Consider the following 16452-nt stretch of genomic DNA (forward strand, 5'->3'; position numbering starts at 1 on the left):
ATCAGGAATGAGATCTCATCTTTGAATCCACAGTGGCTTGAACTCTGTAGGTGCTTAATAAAATTTGCTGAAATGATTAGCCCCTGGATAAAACTTTAGAAAAGAAGATACAATCCTGCTGAAATGAAGTTCTACTTGAGATTACCAGGTGTAACAGTGAGATTCTGCCTCAGTTTCTCCATCTAAAAACAGGCAATCATTTTTTAAGCAACGTAACAAAAATTCAGGCAATCATGACTGTGAAGTATTTTAGGCTTCCTGCAGGAAGATGCTATATAAATGTGAGGTGATGTTACTAAATCTAAGTGGATGCCTTTCTGCAGAATTAGAAAACACAGTACATACTCTTTCTGAGCATTTCTTCCCAGTGCATTTAACTGTTTAACTTTCAAAGGTTAAACAGCACATTAGAAAATAGTAAGGGGCTAATAGCTGAGCTGTAATAGGGAAAAATGTCTTTAGCATCGGAATATTTTCAAATTATTTTGGTAAAAATATTAGCAAGTAATTTTGAATTTCCGTGGGAAAAAAATTTAAGAAATCATTCCCTTTGACTATAAGCAATGGAGACATTTATTTATGCCTTCAGCAAAAGAAATGGTTTGCTAACTTCTTTTTTTTTTTTTTTTGGGGTATGCGGGCCTTCCTCTGTTGTGGCCTCTCCCGTTGCGGAGCACAGGCTCCGGACGCGCAGGCTCAGCGGCCATAGCTCACGGGCCCAGCCGCTCCGCGGCATGTGGGATCTTCCCATACCGGGGCGCGAACCCGGTTCCCCTGCATCGGCAGGCGGACGCGCAACCACTGCGCCACCAGGGAAGCCCGGTTTGCTAACTTCTTGTGTTTATGCACTGATATCCAAGCTGACTCATTTCCAAATACACATCTGAAACTGGAAAAATATTCCTTGATGGAATTATCCCATCCAAAATGAAGACACATGATGTCTTGTTTTCCTCTTTTCTTAAAAATGCTGGAATCTAATTAAGGTTGCTTCTGAGAATATGTGGAAACCACACTTTCTTTCAGGCATATCAATATCATTCCAGTACTAATGTTACTATGTGCTTAGCTGCAGGCAAATAAGAACTAGGGCATAATGTGACATAGTCTTTAAGGAACTGCTGAAAAACTATTCCCAGGAAAAAGCAAAGATACAAAATTCTCAAAATTCTACATAATTTCAGGAGTTTCATAGATAATCCCAACCCCAAATCCCATTTACAGAATCCTTAAAGTTAAAATCTTCTGCACTAGAGTAATTTCTTTTACAAATCATATTAAGATGCTTATGGTACAATGAATGTACCAGACCATATTAGGCTCTAGGGACATGGTGGTACAAATAGCCACTGAGGGTCTTTGCAAGTCATAGAGTTTACAGTTTAGTAGGGAAGATGGACATGTATCAAATACTCACACACACGCAAAAATGCCTAATTAAAAACTTTGATCAAGTATAATGGAGAAAAGAATTACATCTGACCTCTCTTCAGACACCATGCAAGGAAGAAGAGAATGAGGTGAAATATTTAAAATGCTGAGATTAAAAAATCCACCAACTTAGAATTCTGCACCCTGCAATATTATCCTTCAAAAGTAAAGGATAAATACTTTCTCAAACAAAAATTGAGGGAATTTGCTGCCAGTAGATCTGCCTTGTGAAAAATGCTAAAAGAAGTTCTTTAGAGAAAAGTAAAATGATATAGGTCAGAAATGCAGATCTACATAAAGAAAGGAAGAGCAGTGGAGAAGGAATAAGTGAAGGTGAAATAAAAACTTTTTTTGGAACTTCCCTGACAGTTCAGTGGTTAAGACTCCCAATACAGGGGGCCCAGGTTCAATCCCCAGTCAAGGAACTAGATCCCACATGCATGTTGCAACTAAGAGTTTGCATGCCACAACTAAGGAGCCCACATGCTGCAACTAAGGAGCCAGAGAGCCACAACTAAGCAGCCCACCGGGCAGCAACTAAGACCCGGCGCAACCAAATAAATAAAAATAATAACGATGTATTTGATTATACATATATATGCTTGTGTATGAGAAATGAATGACAGCAATGATATAAGGGATAGAAGGGAGGAATCGGGATTATTTTGTTATTATAAGGTTCTTGCACTACCCATGAAGCAGTATAGGGTTATGGGGTAGTGCAAGAACCTTATAATAACAAAATAATCCAGCAATATGGGGTGGACTTGGCTTACTTGCAAATATGTATTGCAAGCTCTACGGCAATCACTATAAAAGATCTAAAAAAAAGAAGTACGAGCAATATGCTAAGAAAGAGAAAACAGAATCATGTAAAATTATTATTTAAAACCAAAGGCAAAAAGAGTAGAAGACAAAAAAATAAGAACAAAGAACAAGGGCAACAAATAGAGAACAGTAACAAATATAGCAGATAGTATTCCAACTATATCAATAATCACTTTGAATGTCAATGGTCTAAATGGACCGATTAAAAGACAGACATTGTCAGAGTGGATCAGAAAACAAGACCCACTATATGCTGTCTGCAAGAAACCTATTTTAAACATAAAGACACATATAGGTTAAAAATAAAGGGATAGAAATGACAACAACAAAAAAACAAACAACCCAATCAAAAAATGGGCAGAAGACCTAAATAGATATTTCTCCAAAGAAGAAATACAGATGGCCAACAGGCACATGAAAAGAGCTCAATCAACATCTCTAATTATTAGAGAAACGCAAATCAAAACTACAATGAGGTACCACCTCACACTGGTCGGAATGGCCATTATCAAAAAAATCTACAAACAATAAATGCTGGAGAGGGTGTGGAGAAAAGGGAACCCTTCTCCACTGTTCGTGGGAATGTAAATTGGTACAACCATTATAGAAAACAATACAGAGGTTCCTTAAAAAACTAAAAATAGAACTACCATATCATCTAGCAATCCCACTCCTGGGCATATATCTGGGAAAAAACATAATTCGAAAAGATACATGCACCCCAATGTTCACTGCAGCACTATTTACAATAGCCAAGACATGGGAGCCACCTAAATGTCCACTGACAGAGGAACAGATAAAGAAGATGTGGTACATATATACAATGGAATTTTACTCAGCCATAAAAAAGAATGAAATAATGCCATTTGCAGCAACATGGATGGACCTAGAGATTACCATGCTAAGTAAAGTCAGAGAAAGAAGAATATCATATAATAGCACATCTATATGTAGAATCTAATTTAAAATATGATACAAATGAACTTATTTACAAAAGAGAAACAGACTCACAGATCTCAAAATCAAACTTATGGTTACCAAAGGGGAAACATGGGGGGAGGTGATAAATCAGGAGATTGGGATTAACATATACACACTACTATATATAAAACAGATAACTAACAAGGACCTACTGTAAAGCACAGGGAACTCTTCTCAATATTCTGTAAAAACCTATATAGGAAAAGAATCTGAAAAAGAATGGGTATATATATATATGTATAACTGATTCACTTTGCTGTACATCTGAAACTAACACAACATTGTAAATCAACTATATTAGAATAAAATTAAAAAAAAATAAAACGGCTTTCAATAAAAAGAAAAAGTATCTACCAGGATATTAATAACAGCATTCCTCCTAACAGGGAACAAACAGAAACGAGGATTCTGTCTAAGAGTACGGAGTTAATTAAATTACAACAATCTAGATTATAAAATAATATGAATCCATTAAATGAGAGTATTTACTGATAAGGCAAAAAAAAATTCATGATATTAAGTGAAAAAGCAAGTTATAAAACAATATGCATAATAAACAAAATTATTTTTGCAATATATTTATGCAGCAAGATAACAAGAAAGAAAGGTAGCAAAAATATTAGTGTTATCTTTAGCTAGGGCAATTATGGGTAATTTTATTTTCTATTTATTTAGTCTCTAATTTAAAAAAATAATGATGCATTATACTCATGATTAAAAAGCAATGTCGGACTTCCCTGGTGGTGCAGTGGTTAGGAATCTGCCTCCCAGTGCAGGGGACACGGGTTCGATCCCTGGTCCGGGAAGATTCCACATGCTGAGGAGTGGCTGGGCCCGTGTGCCACAACTACTAAGCCTGTGGTCTAGAGCCCACGAGCCACAACTACTGAGCCCGTGTACCAGAACTACTGAAGCCCGTGCGCCTAGAGCCTGTGCTCCGCAACAAGAGAAGCCACCGTGAGGAGAAGCCTGTGCACCGCTACGAAGAGGAGCCCCATCGCTGCAACTAAAGAAAGCCCGTGCGCAGTAACAAAGACCCAACGCAGCCAAAGATTAATTAATTAAAAAAAAAAGAAAAAGCAACGTCATTAGAAAAGTTAAGTAGCTCAATAGATACTAGTTAAGTAGATACTATGCTCCTTAAGAAGGGCCCATTTTTTATTGGCCTGCCAAAAAGTATAATGCCTCTTCATATGTAGTAGGGGTTCATAAATGCTTAATGACTACATCAATAGAATGAATACAATAACGGCCTCACTTAATTTCACTAGGTCATTTACTCTACTAGTCATTCTTACCTAAAGAAATCCACATATTGTCTGTTGAATGTTAAGTCACTATCCTTTGGTTGAGGAATGTTCAAATTAAACCCTATGTGAGAGTGCCCTCTGGTGGTTTCACTGACAATGCTTTTTATCAATTTGAATTGTGTTAATCCACCTCACCAATGGAAGGAAATATGAGTAAGAACTGGGTAGTAAGATTTTCATGAAGCTAAATTTATTCCATTTAAAGAACCATCAGACTTCATGTACTTTTAAAATTTCTGAAAAAAACAAACTGACCTTTCATAAAGTGTTAGTGATAGTGGATAATAGGTTACTCCTCTGAGGTGGAGAAGCAGAGGGGAAGTGATAGTGATGATGAAATTCGTACTTATTCAGCAACTCATGAAGACCAAAATTCCAGGAACTACAGTGTTAACTACAATGTACTATATTTCCAGTACAACAAAAACTAAGTTAATTCTCCAAAGCACTGACATGTGAATGTGTGGTTTGGGCATCTTACAATTGAACAATCTCTATTTAGTAGATCCTTGTACTTAGAAGAAAATTTGTTACTTATTTAATTTTTATTCTTCCTACTTTTATAACATGGCATATCTCAATCTTTGTAAAAATTTGGATATAAATCAACCAGAAAAAAAAACTATTTTCGAAGCTATGTCACCAAACACAGCCAGTTAATATTTCTGATTATCAAATTCTATTGACTTGTTTTTCCTTTGATCTTTCCCCCCAAATGAATAATATACTAATGAAAAGAGCATAAACCACCTAAAAACACTTCCTTTCTGTAATAGAGGGTGGCCATTATTAATTATTTTCTTTACTCTTTCCTATTCACTATTCCTTACATTTTACTCAACACTTGACCCTTCACCTTCCTTTATTCAAAGAACTAGATTAAGCAATAGACTTTGAATGTGAAATCATTTTTCACACCAAATTTTAAAATATCACAAACATTGCACAAGTTTGAATAAAGCACGTTTTCACCTTTTTAAGAAAGACTCCTTACCTCCTAAATAGAAATCACAGGGGCATCAATGCTATTAAGGATCATATATAAGCTGGTAGGGATAATCAACAGAATAGACTATTAACATTTTTGTAAGACTAGTTTAGTAATATTAACATTTTAATCACAGAGTTGCATGTGCTCTGAAGCAAGCATAATTTTTAAGACAGCCAGAAAAAAAATTTCAAAATGAATGATATAATATTCTTTCTAGGAAAGCACATTCTTGGGTGAAAGAAAACACCTCTTGTCATAGTGATGCCTTGTAAAAAAAGGCTCTGGACAGTTTGGATCCTGGCTCTCCCACTTGCTAGGTAGGTAGGCTTCAAGTCACTTAGGCTTATCTGTGAAATGGGGATGATGCACTTTCTTCAAAGGATTATTGTGAGAATTTATTAATAATGTAAACTAAGGACCTAGCAGGTAGTAGAAACTGATTAAAATGTAACTAATTATTTCCTCGAGCCACAAAAACAGAAACACTGTAACATCTATTTTCTTTTTTTTTTTTTTTTTTTGTGGTATGCGGGCCTCTCACTGTTGTGGCCTCTCTGGTTGCGGAGCACAGGCTCCGGACGCACAGGCTCAGTGGCCATGGCTCACGGACCTATCTGCTCTGCGGCATGTAGGATCCTCCCGGACCAGGGCACGAACCTGTGTCCCCTGCATCGGCAGGCGGACTCGCAACCACTGCGCCACCAGGGAAACCCCTGTAACATCTATTTTCTGTGTGGATCTCATGAGTTTCTTTTCAAAGGCAGTTTAAAAATCTTCAGGAGAATCATGCACATTTTTATTAATCATATTTATACTACTATTTGGCTGATAATGTAAAAGTACTTAATCATACTAGGCACATAAAAATAAATAGTAGACTTTAATAACTCAAAAGGAAAATAAAAACAGGCTTCCGTAAATAAGAATGTGAAATCCAGAATTACTTAATATATATAAAGAAATACACATTCTAATATATGAGAAGACATTTTATTATTTTACTATATAACATATTAGTGAATATACCCAATTGTATTTTCTCAAATGGCAAATGAGACGCAGGATAACATTTCTCTTTGATTCATGAAAACCTCAATATCATCTGTCTTTTGGAGGATTCAGTTTCCTACGACGTCTATGATACCTTGAAAAGAAGAAAATATTTAAGATAAGATTATTTTAATAAAAGTTAACTGTTCCTGATAGAAATATCAAATTGTTATTACCCTGCTGTTTACTGGTATTCAAAAAAATCAGTGAAACCTAATACACACACACACACAGTTAGACACACCTCAGGTAGATACTTCTTAATAATAAGTCACATTTTCCTGCTGTGAAAATTGTCTTCTATTAATTAAGCATTTGGAAAGTCTTTTTTCAGATTCTGAGGTAATCTGGATGACTGTTCCTTAAACATTGTGAACATGCAGAACGTGCTCTATGAAAGTTTTATTCAAAAGGGGATGATCAGCTCTATATGGAGGCCTCTAAAGCTGCAAGATCATGTTTTAATAATAAAACACGATTAGTAATATGTATATGGAAAAATGTGCAATATCACAAAAATGCAAGAAATGCAAATTAAAACAGTGAGAAACGTTTTTACTTTTGCAATCACAAATATTTAAAAAATTATAATGCACAATCCAAGTATGAGTATGGTGAAGCAAGTAATATCAGACCCAACTGCTTAAAGTATTAATCAGTATAACACTTTTGAAAACCAGTGTGGCAATATTTTAAAAAATTTTTGTAATAATTGTAATTTTTGACCTAGTAATTCCTCTTCTGGAAATCTATCCTAAAGCAATAAGTAAGCAGTTAAAATATTAACTATTTTAATATTAAAATAGTAATGGGGAAAGGGATGATGCAGGATGCAAATTTATATATACAGTATGATTAAAACCATGTAAAAATTTATGCAAACTAATAAAGATTAAAACCATGTAAAAATTTATGCAAACTAATAAAATTTATGTATAGAAAGAAAAAGAGAAATAAAATGCATTGTTAGCAGTGACTGAGTGATTTCGCCATGGAGAATTCTTTCTTCTTCTCAACATTTCCTTATTTTCTTTATTGAGTTAAGAAAATGTCTGCACAGAGTACATTTGCTTTCGGTAATGAATTCTCTTCAAAAATTCCCTTAAGGCCAGAATCTTGCAAGTTGGTCTGAGCTAATTTTTAACTTTTTTTGCTAGTGTGGACATTCAATGTAAAGATTTCTATACCATAAATGATAAGACATGTTCTTATGCTCTTTAGTTGTTGTGATTAAGATGATCTGGGGGGACTTCCCTGGTGCCGCAGTGGATAAGACTCTGTGCTCCCAATGCAGGGGGCCTGGGTTCGATCCCTGGTCAGGGAACTAGATCCCACATGCATGCTGCAACTAAGAGTTCGCATGTCACAACTAAGGAGCCCACATGCCACAACTAAGGAGCCCACGTGCTGCAACTAAGGAGCCAGCGAGCCACAACTAAGGAGCCCACCTGCAGCAACTAAGACCTGGTGCAACCAATTAAATAAATAAATTAAAAAAAAAAAGATGATCTTCAGTATTTTTTGCTTATCTTAAGGTTTCATAAGGCAACTTTCCTATACACTGTTTTTTGATATTGATTTTTTGACAGATTGCAAAATACAGAAATTAACTTAAAAAAATGAAGCACATCTATATATACTAACATGGAACCCTAAGTTGTAGAATAATACATACAGCATAATATCACTTATCTAAATAAACATTTCTACATGTACTTATATTGGCATTAAGAAAATTATGGTTTTCTTAAGGGTTCCAGTTATGTGCCAGATAATCAAGGTTTTACTAGTGCAACAGTATCCCTGAAAGGTGTTCTCTCAAAGCAGTTAGATACCAGAATAGGGGGGTTTGGGAAGTCACAAACTTCCTGAAATTATTTATAAAAATTTTGTATATGTGTTTTTCTGGGAAGTGGATTCATAGGTTTCATCAGATTCTCAATGAAGTCTGTGGCCCTAAAAATCTAAGCATTATCCTATAAAAATGTTATTCAGCTTACAATGCTCAACCATTTTCACTACCCAAGACTGACTGAAAATGCTTGAGACCCTGATAGCCCTAAATCTAACAAAGTCGAACTCTGAAATATGCTCAATAAATGTTAAATAACATTTACAGATTTCTTATCATGCATGAATGTCAATATATGCTATAATCACTCAGAAGCAAGCACTTGAATTTTAGAGTGCTCTTATAACTTATCATCAAAACTGGGATCCTTTAAAGAATAAAAACCCACTCTATTAATAATTAACAAAAGAGTTAAACTGCGACTGTCCCTGGCAAACCAAAACATATTGTTACCCTTCTTAAATTACACAATGACTCAGTGATATCTGAAAGATTTGTCTACAGTTCTTAGTCCAAGATAGAACTTCACCTCCTGGTTCACAACACAGTTAGATGTTCAAATGTCTCCTACTCATGGTGGTAGCTAATTTTTGTTGCCTCCATGGAAAAATATTAAAGTAGTCCTTTAAATAAAGTCGTGCAGCTATTCATACATTTATAGAATTGCTTTATACTTCAGAAACTTAGAATTACTTTCCAGATCCTTCTTACTTTCTATCCAGACTTCTTTCAATCCTTCTATCCTTCTTTCTTTCAACATAACTTTACATTTAGTGGAGTTATGTTAGCTATTTTCTTTTTTAAGAGATATTATGAAAATCAGATTCATTCGCTCATTCATTTATTCATTCATTTTTAAATGTGTGGAGCATCTACCACACGCCATGCACCATTTTTAGGTGCTAAGGTTTCTGTGGTACACAAAACATGACAAAATCCCCACCCTCATGGGGGTTACATTCCAGTGTATTAGATAGAAAAACAAGATAAACAAGTTGACCAGGGAAGGCTTCAGTGAGTAAAAACGCAAAAGAAGTAAGACAGCTATCTTTGCTGATATCAGCAGGAAAAAGTATTCTATGTAGAGTAAACAGCAGGTATAAGGGCTCTGAGGTAGAAGGAAGGGCATGTTCAAGGAACAGAAAAGAGGTCATGTGGCTGGAACAGAGTGAAGAAGGAAGAGAATAGTAGGAAATGAGAGTGGAAAGGTAAAAGAGGGTTAGATCACATAGGTTCTAGTAGATAATAGTTAAGGCCTATAGCTTTTCTCTAAGTGATATGGAAAACTGTTGAAGGGTTTTCAACAGAAAAATTATAAGACCTAATGGAATTTTTAATGGGATTACTCTGGCTGTGTGCTAAGAACAGACCACAGGGAAGCAAAGGCAGAAGTAGGGAGACCAGTTAGAAAGCCACTTCTATGAACCAGGCAAAAGATGGTGGCATGTACCAGGATGATGGCAGAGGGAATGGTGATAAATGGTCAAATCTGGATACATTTTGGAGATAGAGCCAACAGGATTTGCTGATAGACCAGATGTTGGGTGTGAGACAAAGAGAAGTCAAAAATGGCTCCAAGATTTCTGGCCCAAGGAGCTAGAACAATGGAACTGGCATTAACTGAGACAGGGAAGGCTGCAAAAGAAGCTGGTTTGTGAGGGACCACAAAAAGCTCAGTTAGAGACACATTAAGTTAGGGATGTCCATTAGACAAGTAGGCCCGTGGATATACAGGTATGGAGGTGAAGGGACAGGAAGAGATAGATTTGGGAGCCAATGCAGATGGTATATAAAGCCATGAGATGGGATGAGATCACTGTCTTAGGGAATGGGACAGAAAAGAGAAGAGAACCAAGGACTGATCCTTGGGAAACTCCAAAATTTAGAGATAAGGGAAATGAAATGGAATCAGCAAGAGAAAAACCAAGATAGTATATGAACTTTGGGTACATAAAAAGAGTTTCAACAAACTTATTAAGGTTGAATTAATGAGAAAAAGAATGGAAAACTCAAACAAAACCATTAGGAACTCTGCCATATTGCTAAAATGATGTATTCTGCAAAGAATTATAATGGAAGGAATGCTCCACTGACTTTTTATTTTTTTTCATGCCAATTGAGGAAGACTGAAAAAAGGAAAAAGAGCTTGTACACAGATGCTGGCAACTGAGGGCACTGATACGTCCTGCTTCCTGAGTACTGGCAACACTAGAGGCCAACAGGAGATAAGTCAGGGGTTGCAGAGAAGGGCAAAACAACTCAGAATCATGTCCCCAGCAACTATTTACAGAGGAGCTATCTAATGCAAATTGCTACAGGAGTACAAAAAAATTGATTTGCATAAGGAGCACCTTTCAAAGAATATGTTCAAAGCCCCATTATTTCAGGTAAATTATAATGTAGTGGCTAAGCTAGTTTAATTTGTTTTCATCACCCGTAATATCATCAAACAGGAAGTAGCAGGAGCCTCATGGTTACATATGCTATTTTTTTAAATCAACCTTTGCACAGCTGAATATAAAAATAGTTATTCAGGCAAAGGCAGAGAGCAGGGAACTAAAAGTTCAATTTAACCTCAAACCCAATGTCCTGGATTTCCTCACCACTAATCTCTCACACTAAAAATTCAAACAGTTCTAGTATCCAGTTTCAGTATAAAGCCTAAATCTAAGAAGACTCTTTGAATTGCCAACCTAAAGCAAACAGGATCACCAAGATTAGGAAACAGTAATATCCAAATCATAAATTTAGTGGTAATAAGTTTAACCTTCGATCTCCAGACTTGAGATAATCTAATCTGCAGTGTTTATTGCCTACTAGACTATTTCAGCATCAATTCTGTATAGTCATACTACCTATACTCTCAGTCCACCCCACCTTGGGTGAGGCCAATAATTAAATGCAGGTAGGTTCGGGATTGGATGAGGTGGGCAACACCCTGGGATCATAAAGCCTCTGCTGACCTTGATTCAGAATTTGATAATGAAGAACATCTTAATCCACAGGTGACTATCTAGATAAAATGGAAATTAGATAAATTCACATGACTTGATAGCTGAACTCTGGGAATAAAACTTCCAAGAATCACTGGGAAATTTACCAGTGGACCAACCCAAAGACTAGCATAAAGTATGGTCTCAAAGAAAAACTGAACACCTTCAAGAAGCTGTGAAGATAATTAGGTAAGATAATATTCCATCAGACGGTAACTTAACACACATACATTGTATTAAAGATATTGTATTAGAGGTCTTCTGGAAAACTACAAAACAGAAGTTGCATTCCTGATAAAGACAGAATAATCAAGAGCAAACGATGAAAACAAAAAATTACCCACAAATATAACATTAACAGATCTCTAATAACAGATATCTAATATCTAATATAGTTGCATATAGTTATGCTAATAGGGGGTAGTAGCTATTCAAAGTGCCTATAATCAAATTAAATTTCATGAAAAAAGTGAGCTAAGAGCAAATGGCAGAGGAAGAGTGAAAGTCCTGAAAATCAAAACAGAAAGCACTTAAGATGACTTGACACTGAAATGAGAAGTCACATTGGATAAAAAAGCAAAATCCAACTATATTCTATTCATTAAAAAAGACCCACTTTAAACTTAAAAATTTTTACACAACAAAGGAAACCATAAACAAAATGAAAAGACAACCCACAGAATGGGAGAAAATATTTGCAAACGATACAACCAACAAGGGACTAATCTCCAAAATATACAAGCAGTTCATGCTGCTCAATATCAAAAAACAAAAAACCCCATCAAAAATTGGACAGAAGATCTAAATAGACATTTCTCCAAAGACAGACAAACAGATGGCCAAAAAGCACATGAAAAGATGCTCAACATCACTAATTATTAGAGAAATGTAAATCAAAACTTCACTAGGGTATCACCTCACACTGGTCAGAATGGCCATCATCAAAAAATCTACAAACAATAAATGCTGGAGAGGGTGTGGAGAAAAGGGAACGCTCCTCCACTGTTCTTGGAATGTAAACTGGTACAACCATTATGGAGAACAGTACAGAGGTTCCTTAAAAAACTAAAAATAGAACTACCATATCATCTAGCAATCCCACTACTGGGCATGTATCTGAGGAAAAACATAATTCGAAAAGATACATGCACCCCAATGTTCACTGCAGCACTATTTACAATAGCCAAGACATGGGAGCCACCTAAATGTCCATCGACAAGAGGAATGGATAAAGAAGATGTGGTACATATATACAATGGAATTTTACTCAGCCATAAAAAAGAATGAAATAATGCCATTTGCAGCAACATGGATGGACCTAGAGATTACCATGCTAAGTGAAGTAAGTCAGACCGAGAAAGAATATCATATAATAGCACATCTATATGTAGAATCTAATTTTAAAAATGATACAAATGAACTTATTTACAAAAGAGAAACAGACTCACAGATCTCGAAATCAAACTTATGGTTATCAAAGGGGAAACATGGGGGAGAGTGATAAATCAGGAGATTGGGATTAATATATATATACACTACTACATATAAAATAGATTAACAAGGACCTACTGTATAGCACAGGGAACTCTACTCAATATTCTGTAATAACCTATATGGGAAAAGAATCTGAAAAAGGATACACACACACACACACACACATACACACACATGCACATAACTGATTCACTCTGCTGTACACCTGAAATGAACACAATATTGTAAGTCAACTATATTCCAACAAAAACTTTAAAATTTTTAAAATAAATAAATAAATATTATACCATGTTAGAAAAACACAACACTCTAAATATAAAGACACATGTAGGTTAAAAGTAAAAGACTAGAAACAGATATATCATGCGAACCCTAATCAAAAGAAGGCTGAACAGCCTATATTAATACTAGACAAATTAGATTTCATAATAAGAAATATCAGTGGAAATAAAAAAGAACACTTCATAAAGATAAGGTGTCGATTTATCAAGAGAATATAACAATAATAAATGAATATACACCTAATAACAGAGCTTCAAAATATATGAAGACAAAACAGAACTGGGAGGAGAAACAGAAAAATCTGTGATTACAGTTGCAGATTTCAACATTCCTCTCATAATAACTGATTAAATAAACAGAAAATTAGTAAGGCTGTAGAAAACTTGAACACTACCACCAGCCAAGTAGACCTAATTGAGATTTTTAGAAAACTACCCCCAACCATGGCACAATATACACTTTCTTTTCAAATACACATTCATTAAGGCAGACAATAATCTGGGACATTAAAAAAATCTCAATTAATTTAAAGACTGAAACCATACAAAGTATGTTTCGTGATCACAACAGAATTAAACTAGAAACCAGGAACAGAAAGATATTGGAGGGACTTCCCTGGTGGTCCAGTGGGTAAGACCCTGCACTCCCAATACAGGGGACCCAGGTATGATTCCTGCTTGGGGAACTAGATCCCACACACATGTTGCAACTAAGTAGCCCGCATGTCACAACTAAGAGTCCACACGCTGCGATCCCGCAGCTAAAGATCCCGCATGCCGCAACTAAGACCCAGTGCAGCCAAAATAAATAAGTAAAAAAACAAATTTTTTTAAAAGATATTGGAAAAATTCAAAACATCTGGAAATTAACTCACTGCTAAATAACTCTTGGGTCAAAGAAGAAATCACAGGGAAATTAGAAAATAGTTTGAACTGAATGAGAAACAAAATGTATCAAAATTTCTGGGATGTAGCTAAAAGAGGGCTGAAAGGGAAATTTATAGCATTAAATGCTTAAAGAAGACAGACTTCCAAACAATAAGCCTTAAGAAACCGGAAAAAGAACAAATTAAACCCAGAATAAGCAGAAGGAATAAAATAACAGAGAGCAAAAAATTTATCAAATAAAAAACAGAAAAACAATAGAATCAATTAAACCAATAGCTGGTTCTCAAAAAGATCAAAATAACAATGCCAGGAATAAGGAAGGTGAGTTCACTACAGATTATAAAAATATTAAAAGAATGAGAAAATATGAACAAATATACAATTTAGATGAAATGGGCAAATACCTTGATATAAACTACCAAAGTTCCCTCAAGACGAAACAAATAAACTGAATAGCCCTAGCTACTGACTACAGTAATTGGATTTGTAGTTAAAAATCCTCCCACAAAGAAAACTCCAGACCCAGAGAGCTTCACTGGTGAATTCTAACATTAAGAAAGAAATCAAAACCATCCTACAAATACTCTTGCAAAAAAAGTGAAGGGGGGCTCCCCTGGTGGCACAGTGGTTGGGGGTCCGCCTGCCGATGCAGGGGACACGGGTTCGTGCCCCGGTCCGGGAGGATCCCACATGCCGCGGAGCGGCTGGGCCCGTGAGCCATGGCCGCTGAGCCTGCGCGTCCGGAGCCTGTGCTCCGCAACGGGAGAGGCCGCGACGGTGAGAGGCCTGCGTACTGCAAAAAAAAAAAAAAAAAGTGAAGGGGAGGGAATACTTCTAAACTCATTCTAAGATACAAGCATAACTTGATACCAAAACCAGGGAAAAATATTATAAAATACAGACCAATATCCCTAAAAACAAAGAGGTAAAAATTCTACCCAAAATTTTAACAAATCACAACCAACAATACATTAAAAAAATAATATATCATGATCAAATGGGGTTTAGCCAAGGAATGAAAGGTTGGTTCACATTTAAAATCATTCAATTTAATCCATCATATTAAAGACTAAACAAGAAAAATTATATGATTGTCTTAAAAAATACACGAAAAGCATCAAACAAAATTCAACACCCATTCATGATAAAAAACTCTCCATACTAGGAATAGGAGGGACCTTCTCAACCTGATAAAGGGCATCTACAAAAAGACCCATACTGGCTTCCCTGGTGGCGCAGTGGTTGAGAATCTGCCTGCCAATGCCCGGGACAAGGGTTTGATACCTGGTCCAGGAAGATCCCACATGCCGCAGAGCAACTAAGCCCATGCGCCACAACTACTGAGCTTGCATGCCGCAACTACTGAAGCCTGTGTGCCTAGAGCCTGTGCCCTGCAACAAGAGAAGCTACCGCAATGAGAAGCCCGCACGCTGCGACAAAGAGTAGCTAGCCCCGGCTCACCGCAACTAGAGAAAAACCGCGCGCAGCAACGAAGACCCAACGCAGCCAAAAATAAATAAATAAATAAAATTTATTAAAAAAAAAAAAGACCCATACTGAACATCATACTTAATGTTTAGATGATTTTTTAAATTCATTTATTTATTTTTGGCTGCGTTGGGTCTTTGTTGCTGTGTGCGGGCTTTCTCTAGTTGCGGTGAGCGGGGGCTACTCTTCGTCACAGCGTGTGGGTTTCTCATTGCGGTGGCTTCTCTTGTTGCAGGGCACGGGCTCTAGGCAGATGGCCTTCAGTAGTTGTGGCTTGCAGGATCTACAGCACAGGCTCTGTAGTTGTGGTGCATGGGCTTGTTGCTCTGTGGCATGTGGGATCTTCCTGGACTAGGGCTCAAACCCATGTCCCCTGCATTGGCAGGTGGATTCTTAGCCACTGTGCCAGCAGGGAAGCCCATATTTAACGTTTAAAGACCCACTAAAACTGGGAAAAGGGCAATGATGTCCACACTCAACACTTATACTCAACAGTGTACTAAAGGTCCTAAGCAGTGCAATAGGACAAGAGAAAGAAATAAAAAGCATACAGATTGTAAAGGGAGAAGTAAAATTGTCTTTATTCAATGATGGCATGATCATCTATGCAGAAAACTCCTAGGAACATATTTAAAAGCTACTAGAAGCCAAAGCAATCTTGAGGGAAAAAAACAGAGCTGGAGGAATCAGGCTCCCGGACTTTATACTACAAAGCTACAGTAATCAAGACAATATGGTACTGGCACAAAAACAGAAATATAGATCAATGGAACAGGATAGAAAGCCCAGAGATAAACCCACACACCTATGGTCAACTAATCTATGACAAAGGAGGCAAGGATATACAATGGAGAAAAGACAGTCT

The 16452-nt window shown here is 36.4% G+C and overlaps 1 protein-coding gene across 5 annotated transcripts in view; it reads right to left on the reverse strand.

Moving 5' to 3' along the window:
• Nucleotides 1-16452, reverse strand: part of MRPL42 (mitochondrial ribosomal protein L42) — a 77988-nt gene that overhangs the window by 38701 nt on the left and 22835 nt on the right. The window contains exon 5 of one of the 5 annotated variants that reach the window (XM_028490447.2): nucleotides 6516-6685. The exons of the other annotated variants lie outside the window; for them this stretch is intronic. Coding sequence (XP_028346248.1) covers nucleotides 6640-6685 — 46 coding nt within the window. The 3' untranslated portion in view covers nucleotides 6516-6639. Of the gene's footprint in view, nucleotides 1-6515; nucleotides 6686-16452 lie in introns of those variants that run through there. 5 annotated transcript variants of the gene reach the window in all.

Source organism: Physeter macrocephalus, chromosome 6 (assembly GCF_002837175.3).
Source record: "Physeter macrocephalus isolate SW-GA chromosome 6, ASM283717v5, whole genome shotgun sequence".
Classification (NCBI taxonomy): Eukaryota; Metazoa; Chordata; class Mammalia; order Artiodactyla; family Physeteridae; genus Physeter; species Physeter macrocephalus.